Source organism: Pogonomyrmex barbatus, unplaced genomic scaffold, assembly GCF_055798465.1.
Source record: "Pogonomyrmex barbatus isolate J1 unplaced genomic scaffold, ASM5579846v1 scaffold12, whole genome shotgun sequence".
NCBI lineage: Eukaryota > Metazoa > Arthropoda > Insecta > Hymenoptera > Formicidae > Pogonomyrmex > Pogonomyrmex barbatus.
The window spans coordinates 6,626,844-6,644,726 of NW_028297108.1; the positions used below are offsets into that span (position 1 = coordinate 6,626,844).

Genomic DNA, 17,883 nt, shown 5'->3' on the forward strand with positions numbered 1-17,883 from the left:
TAAAATCCTTTGAAATTTAACGTCTTCTGGATCTGTTGGTGTCTGCATTCGATCGCTTACCCGCTATGCTTGTGTCAACAGTGGTCGATAGTTGAAACTTTTTTTCAATACGTTCTATTCTATATCATTCCGCTGTAGATCTTTGTGTTGAGAAAGTGTTTGAAAAGTAAGTATAATGAATTCTCTGATAAAATTACATGCCAATTGATACAGATCATTGATACAGCTTTAGTTTTTTTCTTTCGTCTGTGATTTTCGTGTTTAAAAGATTCTTTTCGAAAAATAAGATGTATGTTTTTCTGTCGTAAGGTGATTTGTTTTTTTTTTTTTTAACATTTTGAAAGTTTAAGAAATCTCTCTCTTTCTCTCTCTCTCTCGTGCAAAGTTTAAAAATCATATGAGAGATATTAAATCTATTCGATTAAACATTATTCGATCATTCAATATTATTATTACAGATGTGTGATGATAGTGTTCGTGTCGCCCTACGCATTCGTCCATTAGTGGAAAGCGAGCTAGAAAAAGGATGTCAATTGTGCTTAGATGCGATACCTGGAGAACCACAAGTTCGTGTATGCAATTCTGATAAGGCATTCACATATAATTATGTATTTCCTCCTCATATTGGACAGGAAGATTTTTATAATACAGCGATTAGACAATTGTTGGATAATATTTTTCAAGGTAAATATTTATTTTTACTAAAACTAGTATACTATATTTTTTAATTTTTATTAGTACTAATCAATATATTTTTTGAATGTCGTACATCATGTGCCATTATAAAAATTAATAACCATTTTCTTATCAGGCTATAATGTTACGATATTGGCTTATGGACAAACGGGAAGTGGCAAAACCCATTCTATGGGTACCACTTATACAGGTGTTGGAGAGAAGGGTATTATACCCAGAGTTATTGACGATATATTTGAAATTATTAAGTCTAAAGAAGACTGGAGTTTTAAAGTTGCAGTTTCATTCATGGAATTATATCAGGAACAACTGTATGATCTCTTATCTGATAAGCAGAAAAGTCAATCTATTGTAGATATCAGAGAGGATGGAAAAAGCATAAAAATTGTTGGTATAACCGAAAAAGAAGTTACAAACGCTGAAGAAACGCTGGAATGCTTGGTCCAAGGCTCCATGGGTCGTGTAACAGGGGCAACTGCAATGAATGCTCATAGTAGTCGTAGTCATGCGATATTTACATTATGTATACGACAACAAAAACGAGATGACCCGTGAGTAATTCTCAGAATTCCTTTGCTGTTTTTTATTACACATCACCAAATATATAATGGAAATAAATTTTTCAAGCAGAAATACAGCAACTGTGGCAAAATTTCATCTGGTTGATTTGGCGGGATCCGAACGTAGTAAAAAGACTCAAGCCACTGGGGAACGATTTAAAGAGGGTGTAAATATAAACAAGGGACTATTGGCTCTGGGAAATGTAATTTCACAGCTCGGTGATGGTGCCTCTGGAACTTACATTGGATATAGAGACAGTAAACTTACGAGATTGTTACAGGATTCTCTAGGTGGCAATTCTATGACTCTTATGGTCGCCTGTGTCAGCCCTGCTGGTTGGTATTTTCTCTTCTGTTTAACAGAAACTTGTTTGTAAAATAATTATATTATTTTAACGTTCCTCACTATGAAAAATATGTTTGTAGATTACAACTTGGATGAAACTCTTAGTACATTGAGATATGCAGATCGCGCGCGCAAAATCAAGAATAAGCCAATCGTAAATCAAGATCCAAAAGTAGCAGAGATCAATCGGTTGAACAAATTGGTTCAAGAACTGCGACTAGCTCTTGCAAATCAGGAACTCGGTGTGACGTGTTCCAAGGAGCATGAACAACTTGAGGAAAAATATAGCATGTTACAGCAAAAGTTAAGAGATATGACCGAGAAGTTAAATTCGAATTTAGAAGAAATTGCAATTATGCACGAACGAGCGGAGATGATTCAACAAGCTCGAGAAAAAATCAGAACTGCTATGACATTATTACTGAATGAATTTCAATTAGTTTTAGAAGATTTTGATGCTTGTTCTGAAATCAGTGACGAAAAGCGTAACAAATTAAAAGCAATATATAAAAAAATAGTAGGTGAGTTATTCGTGTCAATTTTGTGTTAATAGTTAATAATTGTTACGAAATAGCGAATGGGATTAAGCCCTCATCTAAAAAGTTCCTCCGTAACTCCTCGCTTGTTTTCAAATACATAGAATAAGAATTTGGGTTTGAATCCGCTAATAACTAATTGACTATTAAGTTATCCGTGTCATCCCCTTACATTAACGATAATTTCAGACATATATTATTCGTAAATTTCTAACTCAACCTATTCATCTCGTGCGATATTTCATGCTTTTAGATATCCAAATTGACGAGATAAAAATGTCCGAGGAACTTATAAATCACGAAATATCTAATTCAAAAAATTGTTCGGCAAACATGGAAGAAGATGTACAACATGTACATTCAGAAGAATCAAACAATGTCGAAGATAGTTTGGATTATTTTGACAAAAAAGAGGAAGAACACACATTACGGCAAGCGGAGCGAAATAATGAGGTTCAAAATATTAATAAGGAATTGGCACTCAAAGAAAGTCTTGTCTCGGAACTCATGAAAAGCGTGCAAAATACCGTGGAGAGTAGAGATATTGCGGAAATGGAACAAGAAATCAAACGACTGCATGCGGAAAAAGAGGAACATTTACAAGCAGTACATGCACATAACATCAGCTCCAAGTAAGTTATAATACAATAGATGTGACTTGAATTTTTTATTTTTTATTTTATTTGAATATTTGTTACACAGACTGGCTGAAACGCGTCGCAAAAAAGTGCAAGAATTGGAAAAAAAGATAACGGAATTGACTCGTAAGTGCATGGAACAAAATAAGATTATCAAGATGAAAGAAAAGCAGGATCAAAAAATCAAGACTCTTTCTGGTGAGATACAACTGCTAAAAGAAACTCGAGTCAAGTTAATCAGACAGATGCGCAATGATGCTAGTAATTTTACGAAATGGAAACACTCCAAGGAGAAAGAAATCAATAGATTGAGAAGTCAAGATCGTAAACGTGCTTATGAAATAGTACGTATGAAAATGGAGCATAACAAACAGGAAAATGTCTTTAAGAGAAAAATGGAGGAGGCTTTCGCAGTTAATAAACGATTAAAGGTACATTTCTCTCTGGCATTCATAATCTATTTAAGTAAGTCGTCTACTTATTTTTATATAAAAAAACCGGTTTTTTGGCATCGCTTTCCGGGTATTCTTGCGTACATCCGTGGTGCACATGTTATTAGTACGTAATCTACAATTTTATGCCGATTCCGAACGGCTTAATATAGGAATTTCTTTTGGCAGAGTTACTCTAAGCAGTTTGCCAGATCTCCGTAGAGGAGAGTCGCTTATAAATATTTGTCGATCGGGATCGAGATTTGAACCCGGGATCTCTGACTTATGAGTCTTGCGCTTACTCACAGAGCCACAAGCACTTATTCACAGAGCACACGACTTTCACGTCTACTTGTTTATAATTACATCGTGGACTATTTGACTATTTAGATAATTTAAGCAATTTATATTTATTTATTAATTCACAGGGTGCACTAGAGCTGCAGAGAAAGGCGACACAACGACAAGAAAAGAAAGCTAATAGCAAAGAGGAGATAAAAACTTGGATGGCTCAAGAGCTGGAAGTGTTAATGGCCACCGTAGAAGCGAGTTATTCTCTTGAGAAATTGATGCAAGATAGAGCTTCATGGGTACGTCAATTGGAACAACTTAAAAAACATAGTGATCCAAATGAAGAAGAGATTGTGACTATTACGGAATTTGTAGAATTGCGTAACGCACAAATTTCAGATCTCCAACAAAAGATTCTCGAATCGGATCAAGGTGAGATTTTTAATATTATAATAGCATTTTTATCGGACATGAAAATAACGCGAGCATGAGGACATTTTGTCATTAAATTTTTTTTCTTTAGAGACTAGAGTAAATACAAGATGGAATATAATACGTACAGTAGCGGACGCGAAAGCGGCATTTGAAATGGCTTTTCATATAGTCGCACAAGACAGGAAGCAACAATGTTATAAGTATAACGAGTTGAAAGTTAGTATATAAATACATGTATTATTATAACGCTTGCGCAAACTTGAATTAATTACAAAAATAATTTACATTTAAGGAGAAGTATCAGAATCTAGAAGTGCAACTAGAACAGTATAAAAAGCAGGAGAAAGAGAATAAAATGTCTCGTACGTCTTCTAGCGATACTGAAACTTTGACAAAGTCAAATGAACAGGTATTTAAGTAAAGAGAATGATAAATAACATTAGAAACAACATAATTCGTGATTTATTACAAATCATATTGTTTCCATTATTTTGCATATAGAAGCAGAATGATGTGTATAAAAACAGAATGATATATATTTTAGGTTTTGACAGAGAATAATTTAAATAATGAGAATAAAAAGTCGTGGTCTAAAAGAAGAAAAATGGAAAGTAAAATAGATATAATCGACGAGAATGCCTATCTGTCGCATGATGATAGTCTCGTGATAGAGGATGATGTAGATAAAGATCCAGATTGGAAAAAAACACCGCTTTATAATCGCATACAAAAATTACAGGTAATTTTGTATATGTTGCGGGCTGTATTTTAATCACACAAATTTATTAAGTATCATTTAACAATTCTTTTTTTGATTTAGAACAAATCAAAACTTTCGTTTCAACGACTGACTTTTAAAATGGAATCGAATGAGAGCTCAATAAGGTGTGCTTGCAAAACGAAATGTGCTACGCGGCTATGTACATGTCGCAAGAATGGCGTTACCTGCAACAATTGTAATTGTGATTCAGAACAGTGTCAGAATAATGACAAGGAAAATGTAAGTTATTGCATACATCATGTATCGTAGATTTATTAGCCGATGTATATATATATATATCTACATATTAATTTTTCTTTTTTTTTTCCAGTTGCGTACTACACTGTTTTCAGACGTTATAGAAAACGAAGCGAGATGCGATTAGAAAAAAGATAAAAATAGGTTTTTCTTTTCTAATCTTGTATGAGTACAACACATTCATTAATTAATATCGTGTTGAATTTAAATATTGTACAAAATAATTTTCATCGTAGAAATTTATTTTACATATTTTCATATAAATGTGGAGTTATTTCACAGGATTTGATTGACAGGAAGAATAATTTTTTACATGTAATATCGATCGATAATTATATAAATTGTAATATCATATCTCAGTAATATCCGATTATCGAGATTCGCGTGTTTTTGTTAAAAATTTTATGACTTTTGAAGAAAAAATAACAGGTTACGAATCAATATAAAGTGAAAAAATGATAACATTAAACAACTGATATAGTTTGTAATCTATTATTTTTTCTCCATTTGGTTTTTATTTGAATTTTAAATCATTATTTTATTTATAACTTCATTTTTCATTTTTATTCAAGTAATATGCGCACAGAATAAAAATCTTTTCATCGTGCAGCTACAAATTTTGTAAACAATTGCAAATTAAGTAATAGTTGACAATAATAGTCGACTCCAATTAGAATTAAAAGAGGATGAGACTCAGATTCGAATCTATAATGTGTCGGCTATTCAGTCGCTTCATTTAGTTGAATCCAGTTATTCTGGTTCAATCCAGTTTAATCTAGCCAGTGAACGTTGTCTTAAAGGACATTCAACTATTTTGTGATATGAAAAATTAATAATGGAATAACATTTGATTATACTTGAGAATAAATAAGGAAGAATAAATTTTTGTTATCAGTTTTTTTTTTTTTGATTGATCAATGAAATCAAGATGCTTGAACTTTCAATACTGGATAGTATACCGATAGAGTTGACGAAATGACAAAATTACTACTGATGCATTACATTAATAGCTACTGATGGCGGCAGTTTTGTGATATTTTCTTAATAAATTGTCACCAGCATTGTCACCAATCGATAACCCACTTCCCACACATTCCACTATATCTCACTTTATGAATAAAACGATTAGCTTTGTCTCCGTCTGTTTCTTTTCTATTCCATTTTTTACGTATGTATGTATGTACATATATGAAATTGCATTCTTATTTTTTTTGTTCTTCGTTATTGTATTCTATGCGCAGGAGCTGGAAATGCAAAGTCTCGCGCATGCGTGCTCAGGCTTTCGTCTTGTCATTTCAAAGGTATCGTGTCGATCAGACAAGACTGACAAGACTGACAAGACTGACATTGACGATCGACGGAGCGGCAAGGATTAGTATCCATTGGTACTTAACGCTATTTGAATTTGTACGAGAAGGCATAGGCTAGGAAGACTAGGCTATTCAGACAGGTAGGTGAATAGATGAATACATGGGTGGGTGAAAGGGCGAGATTGATCATTTCATCAGTTCATATTTAATCTTCAGGAAAGCTAAACGCGACGAAACACAAGTCTGATCTCTCGGCATCATTTCTCAAGAAAAACAAATCGACGGGTCGTCTACTCAGCTTGCGATGTCAACTATAAATCGTTATGAGTTTAGCAGTATGCAATGGAAAACACAATTCGTTCGGCAGCTGTTATGCTGTCGTTAGCTCCTATTTCATTCAAGAAACTCAAATACTTCTGAGGATAGCGACTAAGTCTATACCATCAATTAAATTTCACATCATTGATTCATCGTCATGGATGGTACCTGTCTTCATCAGTTTGTCACGGCACCCATCAAAAATTTTTTGCAACTACAACGAATTAAAGAGTAAGATCAAAAGCAAATAGCTTTATTAACATACATATTAATTATGCCAATAATTTTGAGAGTATTATCAATTTGATTTTTTGAAATATGAATTTTGATGAGCTGCCTATATAAATGAGTCAGTCCCAATAAAATCAGGACTCAATTAACGCTTGCTGGCTCATTAGTTTAGTTCCTTAGAGATCCCCTCTGCTCATTTTAATCTTTATTCTCATTATAGTTTTGCATTTTTGCATCCTTGGAATTCATCTGGACGTTTGGCATGTAGTATCCGTTCATATGTAAAGTAATTTATGTGCATGTATGAATTGATTATATATTGGCTGATATGTCATTATGCAGTAATTTTGCTTCTCATGTATGAGAAATCAGAGTGCTGTAGTGGTATTGGTTAATAATATACAGTTTTTATTATCTATTCAAGATATGATCACAATACTTTATTTTTACTTAAGTTTCATCTCAATATGCTTAGTAAACAACTTAAACAGCTGATAAATATATCATGCATGTTTTGCCATAACTGTAGTAGTCGATAATTCTTTGCTACATAAGCCTACAATAGTCTGTAAAAAAAAAATCACATTTTACAATACATTAAACAGAATACAAAGATTTCAACTTATAAATATTATGCATATATACTTTTGTCAATCATTTTATTGTTGTATGTATTCATCAAATCTGTATTATATATCCAGCATTTAATTCTTTTATTAATTTCACAATTGTACGGCATCTATTCGAGCTTAAAAGTGACTAAAAATCGTGCATGTATCAAAATCTTGGGTAGTTTGAAACCTTTAATGGAACGCACCAGCACCGCTTGTAGGAGGATAGAAGATTGGTCTTCAAACGATACGTTCTGTGAACTATTCTACTGATATCAATACGCGGGAAGAAATCCTGCGCTGTGGATTATTTGGTGGATAACAGGTTTCCTCCTTAAAGTAAATGAGCAAGCAGGTATCTTGGTTGATATAATGACTTGTATGTGTATATATATGTGTGTGTGTGTGTATATATATATATATATATATATATATATATATATATATATATATATATTACATACATACATACTTACAAACATATATGCATACATACATACATACATACATACATACATACATACATACATACATACATACATACATACATACATACATACATACATACATACATACATACATACATACATACATACATACATACATACATACATACATACATACATACATATATACATACATACATACATACATACATACATACATACATACATACATACATACATACATACATACATACATACATACATACATACATACATACATAAAAATATATACATACATATATAAATATATATATATATATTTATATATGTATATATATATTATATATATATTTATATATATATATATATTTATATATTTATATATTTATATATATATTTATATATACATGCATGTACTTTGACAGAATGCTTATAGAATTTAAAATTGATTTTGTCAGAAATGTTTTTTTTTTTTTACAATTTTTCAGTCTTTATTTATTATGCTTTTAATTTACTTATGTAACAATTGTATAAACTAAACCTATATATAGTAATAGAGTTATTTCAGAATTCCTTAATTTAATTATCTTCATGGATTTAACCTTTGATCTCTGTACTAATCTTGCATTTTACATAACTGGTCACATTCCATTCCTTATATAACAGAGACTTCAGTGCCAACAGGCAAAATATGCTATATATTATAAAAATATGATGAAAACATAATAGAACGTTATTAGTTTTAGCATTTAAAATTTTACATCTCATATTTAACAATACAATGCTATGATGTTAAAGAATGTATAACTTCATTATCGTCACTGATTTTTTTGATATTCGATATGCAATTTTATGAAACTTAACATAGTTTGCGATTAAAAAAAAAATTGAAAACGAAGTGTGAAACTGTGAATATATTTGCAGGATAAAATGGATGAATCCACGAGCCTGCACTAACGAAGCGTACACTCCTACTTCTATCGAACATGTGGCGAATGTGGCGACTCATGGAATATGGGTTGTACCTTCGGTAATCGGTGGTATCGAACTTGTACGGCGTTCAGCTACATGGACTCAGTTTGTTTCTGCTTGCGTATACGGCACTTCTTTGATCCTTGTATTTGCAGTATCAACTTTCTTCCATAGTGTACATTACTGCAATCATAACAGGTATAATTATTTAATCACATTCCAATTCTTTCTATTTCTTTCCGTAATTCTTAACTTCTTTTAACTGCGTCATACAAGACAAGATATTCACCGCACATAATATTTTAGACAATTAAAAGATGCGTTGCATCGTTGCGATCGTGCTATGATTTATATCTTCATAGCAGCCAGTTATTTTCCATGGTTAAATATAGAACACTTCTCGGACGATGAATTCTTATTCGCGATGCGATATGTCGTCTGGATCATGGCTATAATGGGTATCCTTTACCAGCAGATTTTTCATGAGAAATATAAGATGCTCGAAACAATTTTCTATATAGTTATGGGTATCGGACCTAGCGTCGCGATCCTCAATGTAAGTAAAATAACATTATATTTGCTCTAGATTGGATTACATTTTAAAAATGCCGAGACGCCAAATATTTTGCTCAAGCAAAATATATTTTGAATAATTTAGTTTAAAAGTAATTTTGATAATTTCAAATATCAAAAATTTATAGAAGTTATTCTTTTTTACAGTATAACTATTATAATATTACGGAATTGAAACTGGGTGGACTAATATACGTCATTGGTTTAGTATTTTTCAAATCGGATGGTCGTATACCTTGCGCGCACGCAATCTGGCATCTTTTTGTAGCTGCAGCGGCTGGATTTCATTACTACGCGATTCTGAACCACGTATTTCCCGAAACAGATTCGACAAATGTTTTTGGACCATCTGGTAACATGCCACAATTAACTAATGTATTAAAGTCTCGTGTAGAGTTGTAGGAGTTGTATGCTGTTTTCTACAATATTTCTTCCAAATATTAAATTCTAAAATGCAACAATTTTAAAGAATAGACACTGTATATTTCCATCTTATTATGGAAGGATATTTTTGTTTATATATAAATTCTATCCGCAGAATTTTTGATAAAAACATTGATTTTATAAATCGTGGTTCAAATATGTCATGATTCAAGTAGACGACTAGACAATTTTTCACTATTCCAAATGTCACAAAAGTAAAACTAACTTGAAACCATATAATGTATAAAAAAGTAGGAAATTGCGTACATGTTAAAAAAGAAAAACAAGGGAAGGAGAATTATAAGTACCTGACGGCCATGTAAGACTCCATTCGTGTATTATGGATGCAGTACATATATTAGAATCAAAAAATAGATATATTGCCAGAGATATCGCCTCAGTTATCGCTAATTACATGACGAGTTTGAATATATATCTATAGCGAATACGTTGTATTTATCGCGCTCGTATCCAATTTTTAGTATCTATTCGTCTTTCTCGGAATCATTTACAATTAACGCCAAATTATCGTAAAAAAGAAAATTTCATCATGCCTGTACTACTCCAAACATAGATAGAATATTTTGGGGGAAAATATTATTTTATTTTACATTGTATAAGTTTGATAAAAATCTTTATATTAAAATCTACAAAAATATAAATCCTAAATATAGCTTATAGTGGTAAATGAATAGGAAAATTGACTGAACACATCTTTACCTTCTACTAAAAGTGTCAATCGTCTTTCTGTTTACAAATGTATCGTGCCAAAATTAAACTAAACTCGTATCTGTCTAATGTAGGATTTTCGACGCATTCAACATATAGTTACCACAGAGACAAAAATATACATATATACATTTATAATACGATACAATTTTTATGAAAATAAAGTGAACATTTGATATTTGAATCATATTAATAATTTGCGAATATTTTAGTAACAAGTAACAAAGAACATTGGTTAAAGTTATTGGTTAGTTAAAGTATAGGATGCTATATGTAAAAAAACATAGCATGTCGAACAATGGCCTTTTTTATATCGTTACTCAGTATGATATTTCGAATGGTATTGTATATAATTTAATCTCATAATTTTATGTCAAAAGGAAAGATTTTTATTAAGTAATTATGTAAGAAAGTAATTGTTATAATTATATATAATTATATATAAGTTATAATTGTTATAATTATATATAATATATATAAAGTAATTATGTTATAATTACAATGTTTCATCATAAATAATTTTTTTTTTATAATACTTATATTACTTGTTCAATTTGTAAACATATTGCAAAACAATTTTATTTGTACTTCCGTATTTGCATCAACTGTATATATGAAATTAATACGTATAATAATAGACATTACTTTTATATATAGATGCGCGCGCGCGCGCGTGTGTGTGTGTGTATGTGTGTGTGGTGTGGAACGTCATGTGTATGTATGTAAATAACGTAATAACGATATGTATACAATGTACAGTATCAACATTGTAAAATATTATTAAAAATCTCGATGTAACAATAAAGGACATAAGTTTGCGATATGTATGTACCGTAATATCGCAAGAAGCAAAGTACAAAACGATTATCAGTTATGAGTTATTCACTGTCTATTTTTGTCATTGTATAATCCGCGGACCAAAGCGTCATGGGGTAACGTATAATATTGCTGACATTGAAATATGCTTCCTGACATGAGGATGTATTAATAATGAAAAATAAAGAATTATATATTGGCCAAGAACTGCTTTTCTTATTCATGACAAAAATGGCTTTTCACGTTAGAGGTGATGACAATCGCGCGTGCGCGTTAATCGTATGTAATTTTAAATAATGTGCATACATTTACACTACAAGATTTCCATGGTAACAATGGCAAACAAAACGCGAGAATCGAACGAGCCGACAATGAATAAATATCTTTCACCAGTCATTATCATCTTGAGTAACTAATTAACCTGTGCAACACAGTCATGAAAATTAATATGTACATATTTTTGAAATGTGAAAAATTACAGCTGACAGTTTCTTAATAAAGTAATAGATTACATGTGTGATTTAGATTCCATTTTTATGAAGCCATTTTTATCATAAAGATATACGAGTTATACAGCGTAAGGTGATATATAAGGTGATATATTGTCAGTGACAATCTAAATAAATAGGTATGGATGATGTTACGTATGATGAAACAAAAAGTAAGACTGTATCTCTGCCTGCCGATGCGCTTAAAATGCCATCGTGGCTGGTAGAAATGACTGAGTATGTAACATTATTTTCATTTTCATGTCTTTAAGAAAATGTTTAAGTATGTGATATTATCTTTTATTTTCTGTTTTATTTCTGTTTTATTCATATATATATATGTAGATATACACTCTGTTATTCTTTTAGCAACATAGAAAAACTGAATATAAATAATGATGTCAAATTGTTACAAATGGAAACATTTTTAATTGATAATAAGCATCGTTTAGAGAATATCACTTTCAAAGAAGAGGATGACACGTAAGATAAGAAATATATAGCATTTTTTTTCAAAATGTGTAGAATAATACTTTATTTCGATATTTATTTTATAGTACTCAACCTAGTACGAGCTTAAGTGATCTTTACATCGATGCCAGTATTAAATTGCAAGCATCCGCAAGCAAATCACTGCCAAATACACCAAAGAACGAACCTGTTCAACTTAAACGAAGAAGAATACGTGCCTGTTCTGCCATTGTGAATGCAAAACATCGTACACAGAATGATTATAATGGATTGGATGCATATTTAGAAAGAAAACAGATGGAAAAACACGACAATAGCCTAACACACTCTATAAATTATAGCGATAATAAGACTTATGACAAGGAATCTTATTTTAAATATTTTACAAATGTTGAGAATGATGTAGATGTACGATTACATTTATCAGATAATCCAGATGATTGTTCCAGTTTATCATTTAGTACACAAAACGAAGGAAAGCCGGAATTGTTATCCGATCAAGAAACTGTTAAATCTTTTATCTTGCATGAAGACAATTTTGCCAAATGTTTAAATCATTTGTCAAATAATTATTTGCCAGCAGGTTGATATTTTATTTTCGAAATTTCGAAATTTTATATATACATATCGCTTATTTGCTTATACAACAGCATATCTCATAAAAACAAAGTTTTCTAAGAAATGAATCCGAGTATTTTAAATCATTAAGATTTTGTAATATTATTTTTGAATGCAATTTTAGTATAATAACCAATTGGAATGAAAGTATTATTAGTTTTTATTCAATGCATTGAAATCTTACCTTATTATAAAAGTGAACCCTTTCAAAAACAACTCTTTTTGACTTGTAATACTTTTGATATTGAAAATTAGAAGTTTTAAAAGCAAGTTTTGAAAACTTAATCATGTTGTTCTATCAATAATAACTCTAAAAATTCGCTTTTTTTGCGAATAGCTCAAAAATGAATTTTTTTATTATGGTCATTATATGAGTGATATATGCACTTACATATACTATTTTATATATATAGAAAGCGCGCGCACGCTTATATATTATATATATTACACAGAATGTCAACATGTTGCCTGCCCAGCGAATCTCGTACGTCTTATCGCGTTTTTACCTCTGTTATTGAAGATGACTCGGAATTGAGACACAATCGTCAGTTATCATTGTAGCAATCAACATGTAGATATATTTGCATTTTTTAAAATGCACTATGAAATAATTTAATTTATATTATTTTCAGATCAACTCTGCAAAAACTTTATTATTCCTGAACTACCATCCGGAGACTCGTTGGTCATTGATATTCTTTCCACTTGGGGCGACAAGCATTACGTAGGCCTCAATGGCATTGAAATTTTTTCAAATACTGGAGAACCAGCTAGAATAAAGAAGATACATGCACATACGACAACCATTAATCAATCAGTAGATGATGATCATCCTTATGTTATAAATAACTTAATTAATGGTATTAATCGAACAAGAGATGATGCGAATTTATGGCTAACACCTTATTCAAATGGTGACCATCATTACGTTTACATAATATTTGAATTCACGATTACTATAGCAATGATCAGGATATGGGTAGGATTCTTTATGATAATCATAAAATCTATAGACGTAGAGATGTGCCTGCGTATGCAAAAGTACATTTTATTTGAGATTACTGTTCTTCTGAAATTATTTCCAGAACTACAATAAATCTAGAATACATTCCTTTAGAGGAGCCAAAGATGTTATTATTAAACTGAACGATATTGTAATCTTTTACGGAGAAATTGCTAAAGCTTCGGGAGATGATATAGGTAGCCTCGATTCTTTTGGCGATGTAAGAAATTTTATCAAATAATTTCCACATTTAAATCAAATAGTTAATTTTACGATAGCTCCTATATTATTAGAAATATTAACACATATATGTACAATTATATATTAATGTGTTTATTTTTTACTTTAATCTTTTTTTTCGTCACATATCTATATAATATGAATTTTGAAATTAACTTTATACATAATACATAAAAATATTGGCTGATGTAGACTATATTATTTACGACGGATGAAAATATTCTGGAACTGATATCAAAACATGATAATACGTTCATAGAATTCAATAATGGGATATCAGATTACGAAGAGAAAGAAATAATCCGCCCGATAACAGCGACAATCGGCAATGATGTAAGAGAGTTAATTGCATCGATGCATTCGTTGAAAAAGGATAATGCACGTGTAATAAGATTGAAAGATGAATTCTTTTAGATCACTTCAGCGAGACATAAAAATAATGATGCTATCCAGAGCTCTCCTAACTTATCTCTTCGTCTCAATAGCAAAATGCACGATAGTTGTACCGCTCTGTCTTGCAGAGAGATTCAGCTAATTATAATTTCTAATTGGGGTTTACAGCATTTGATTGGTAAATCAAGTAAATCAAGTAAAAGCATGGCATTATATCAGTGTCGTGCCACGCGTCATTCGAATTTGTCTCGTAGGTCTTACAGGTATTGAATTAATTGGGGATCAAGGCGTTGCAGTGCCATTAGTAAATGCCACCTTACATTGCGATGTGAATGATACACATTTAACGAGACTGATCGACGGACATAATGTTACGACCGAGATGGATCATATGTGGCTGGCAGATGTAACGCCAAATAAAAGGATTACTATAACTCTTACTTTCGATACGGATATATATCCAACAGGAATGCGCATTTGGAATTACAATGCATCCTTGGAATTATCTTATTGCGGAGTAAGACATGTACATTGGTATAATTTTTGATTGCAACAGCTAATTACAGTTTCGACATTTTTACAAATATAGGTGAAACAGTTATTAATCAAATTAGATGGTAAATCATTACACGAGGAGAATTCCGATGGCTTCTTATTGAGACGCGCGCCGGGATCTTGCCATTATGACTTTGTCCAAGAAATTAATTTCCTTCATAGTAATCTACCCACTCAAGAATATTTTTCGGATCGTATCAACGATTCGATTAAATCGTCTGAAGGTATTTGTCATTAGAATGAGCCTGGAAACAAGACAAAGAAATTCTTACGGCAGAAATATCATTATTTTTAGAATTCGTGTCTTTGGATTCAAACTACGAAGCACCAACGATGCCGCAAGGATTCGTTTATCAAATAATTATTTTCTCCACATGGGGTGACTCTTATTACGTTGGTCTTAATGGAATACAAATATATGATAATTATGGAAATGAAATCAAATTAACTACAGATAGTATGTTCAATTTAGATCTGCGATAGAGAATATGATATTACAAATTTTAATTTTACATTGATCCTTCTCTGAGAGAAAAAGAAAAAAAAAGAAATTTATAATTATTCACGTTTACGTCGCAATCCTGATTAATATTGATTATATTTTAATAGATATAGCTGCATTTCCTGAAAGCGTTAATATAATAGAAGGAATAGATAATGACATTCGTACACCAGACAAACTTATCGATGGAATAAATAACACTCAGGACGGACGACATGCCTGGCTAGCTCCTATACTTCCTGGACAAGTAAGCGAAAGTAAATTATATATGTGTCTGTGCGTACCTATATATGTGATTGGATGTGACTGTTGATTGTTCTTTATTTAATATTTATAATGTATTCCTCAGACAAATCGTGTGTATCTGATATTTTATCATCCCATTACGGTATCAATGATCAAAATCTGGAATTATGGGAAAACACCACAAAGGAGAGTCAAAGAATTTGCAGTAAGATATAAAATTGCATTAGTACAAATATATATTCATCGAAATTAATCTGATCTGTCAATTGTACTAAAAATATTTTTGTATCTTGTAGATATTGGTAGACGACTTGTTAGTTTACAATGGAACATTGGACAAGCACAATTCATACGGATTGGTGACTTTTGTAAAGGAAAACACTAATGACGAGAATTTAGTGAATCGGTAAGTCATAAGAATAAGGCTAATAAAAATGAAAAACAGTTTATGTATGTATCATTATAACTGTATTATATAATTATAGTTCGGAGCAGGAGAGTCGCCTTTTAAACTTACGAAGAAATACCTCAGGAACTAATTCATTACCAGACCCATCTCTTCGTCCACATACATCTTTACAATTTAAATAATCTCTCGTCATGGTATAAATATTTTTAATATATATATATATATATATATATATATATATATATATAAAATAATTTCTCGTCATGGTACAAATATTTTTAATATATATATATATATGTACACTAAAATTGTGTGCATATATTTTTATACATATATCAAAATTTTTTCATTTTCATATTAGTGTTTCGTTTAAATAATTAATTACTATATTAGTATATACACACATACATACATGCTGCATATGACATGCACACATATGTATATACATATACATGTGTATGTACATATATGTTCATATGCAGACATGTGTCTTAATGTCTATATTCACATATCTGGTGTCATATACTCTTGCAATAGCCATCTCATACGCGAATATTAGATATCCTGTTTATCTCAGATTTTGAAAAAATAAAAATAATTGTAATATAAAGATTATAAGTGTTTTTAATTTAAGATCGCAAGAATGAATAAAGAGAAAGATGTATACATCAAAAAATGTCATTTGCTTTCGTTACATCAACTCTTTATTATGCGAATTGTCACGTCAATGCTTTATTACATGAATTGTCTAATGAACTGTATAATACACAGGAGAATTGCATGTCATGGAGAATATTTTATTTCCTGTGCTTGAAAGATATGTTCATTCACAAAGATATAAACCGTGATCTCTTTGTTTCTGTTAATATAGAAATATCTACTTGGTCTTTATTTTCTCGAGATCTATGTTTTCTTGATGATGATTATTTCAGACATCCCATATTAGATATTATTTGCGCACTTCTTCCACTTATTGACAATATATCCTGTTAAAAAAAGAACGTTGCATATTGCAAATCTTCATTTTTTTAAACAGTAATTAAGTATTTTCTTTACACCAATTGATTCATCTTATTATTTTGTGCATAAAAGTATTAAGATATAATTGCCAAAAAGTAAATTACAATGAACATTAGGATGATACCATTAGTTTGATCTTGGGTGGTTCCAAGGTCATATAAAGATCAACTTTTTTTTATTGGAAATCCCCATTTCTTATTAGATTGTTGTAACTGATCCCGACAGCTCTTCAAAACACTATAATAAAGTATTTTTTTAGTAAATACTTTTTACTATTTTTTAGTAAATACTTTTTACTTTTTTACATAGGTATCCCCCTCGAAGTCATAAAATTTTTGTCTAAAACATTTTCCCATATCTTTTATATTTTACGAGATATCTCGATGCGACAGTTAAAATTTAAGTTTAAAATTACACAAAGAACACCTTGTGTATATAATATGTGTGTAATGTTTATATACTATATATATATATATATATAATATGAGGACCTAATCATTGAAGTTTCTGAACGCAGCTATTATGTCAAGGTTGGATTCCATAAAATCATATGCACGC

General features: G+C 30.8%; 3 protein-coding genes and 2 long non-coding RNA genes across 12 annotated transcripts; 3 read left to right on the forward strand and 2 right to left on the reverse strand.

Annotated features, from left to right (window-relative positions):
- Nucleotides 1-25: 25 nt before the first annotated feature.
- Nucleotides 26-5,833, forward strand: Klp3A (kinesin-like protein 3A). The gene is made up of 13 exons (XM_011645276.2): nucleotides 26-166; nucleotides 459-684; nucleotides 812-1,247; nucleotides 1,327-1,592; nucleotides 1,683-2,123; nucleotides 2,392-2,770; nucleotides 2,841-3,207; nucleotides 3,636-3,930; nucleotides 4,022-4,149; nucleotides 4,226-4,342; nucleotides 4,478-4,672; nucleotides 4,754-4,933; nucleotides 5,025-5,833. The coding sequence occupies exons 2-13, from the start codon at nucleotides 459-461 to the stop codon at nucleotides 5,076-5,078; spliced, it is 3,084 nt and encodes a 1,027-aa protein (XP_011643578.2). The 5' UTR covers nucleotides 26-166; the 3' UTR covers nucleotides 5,079-5,833.
- Nucleotides 5,834-6,225: 392 nt separating this feature from the next.
- LOC105431225 (monocyte to macrophage differentiation factor 2) lies at nucleotides 6,226-11,587 on the forward strand. Of its 7 annotated transcripts, none has more exons than XM_089071563.1 (6): nucleotides 6,226-6,401; nucleotides 6,478-6,810; nucleotides 7,604-7,776; nucleotides 8,792-9,037; nucleotides 9,146-9,395; nucleotides 9,560-11,587. In XM_089071563.1, exons 4-6 carry the CDS (start codon nucleotides 8,802-8,804, stop codon nucleotides 9,812-9,814), a joined length of 741 nt encoding a protein of 246 aa, XP_088927689.1. In that variant the 5' UTR covers nucleotides 6,226-6,401; nucleotides 6,478-6,810; nucleotides 7,604-7,776; nucleotides 8,792-8,801; the 3' UTR covers nucleotides 9,815-11,587. The 7 variants fall into 7 exon arrangements, with proteins under 7 accessions (XP_088927689.1, XP_088927693.1, XP_088927691.1 ...); XM_089071567.1 differs by having other exon boundaries at nucleotides 7,604-7,760; XM_089071565.1 differs by having other exon boundaries at nucleotides 7,631-7,776.
- Nucleotides 7,135-7,604, reverse strand: LOC112552915 (uncharacterized). Its single transcript, XR_016138090.1, has 2 exons — nucleotides 7,456-7,604; nucleotides 7,135-7,376 (listed from the first exon to the last, which is right to left on the reverse strand). It is a non-coding gene; the product is annotated as an uncharacterized LOC112552915 (long non-coding RNA).
- Nucleotides 11,588-11,732: 145 nt separating the features above from the next.
- On the forward strand, nucleotides 11,733-16,913 carry LOC105431277 (protein KATNIP homolog). The gene is given in 13 exon segments (XM_089071535.1): nucleotides 11,733-12,351; nucleotides 12,426-12,922; nucleotides 13,590-13,936; nucleotides 14,043-14,180; nucleotides 14,393-14,533; nucleotides 14,615-14,771; nucleotides 14,848-15,110; nucleotides 15,183-15,372; nucleotides 15,444-15,605; nucleotides 15,758-15,897; nucleotides 16,000-16,101; nucleotides 16,193-16,302; nucleotides 16,382-16,913. Coding segments are annotated over 13 exon segments (2,694 nt in total). The 5' UTR covers nucleotides 11,733-12,010; the 3' UTR covers nucleotides 16,488-16,913.
- LOC105431224 (uncharacterized) lies at nucleotides 15,070-17,844 on the reverse strand. Of its 2 annotated transcripts, XR_968275.2 has the most exons (4): nucleotides 17,623-17,844; nucleotides 17,450-17,562; nucleotides 15,935-17,291; nucleotides 15,070-15,393 (listed from the first exon to the last, which is right to left on the reverse strand). It is a non-coding gene; the product is annotated as an uncharacterized LOC105431224 (long non-coding RNA). The 2 variants fall into 2 exon arrangements; XR_016138086.1 differs by having other exon boundaries at nucleotides 17,450-17,844.
- Nucleotides 17,845-17,883: the final 39 nt, after the last annotated feature.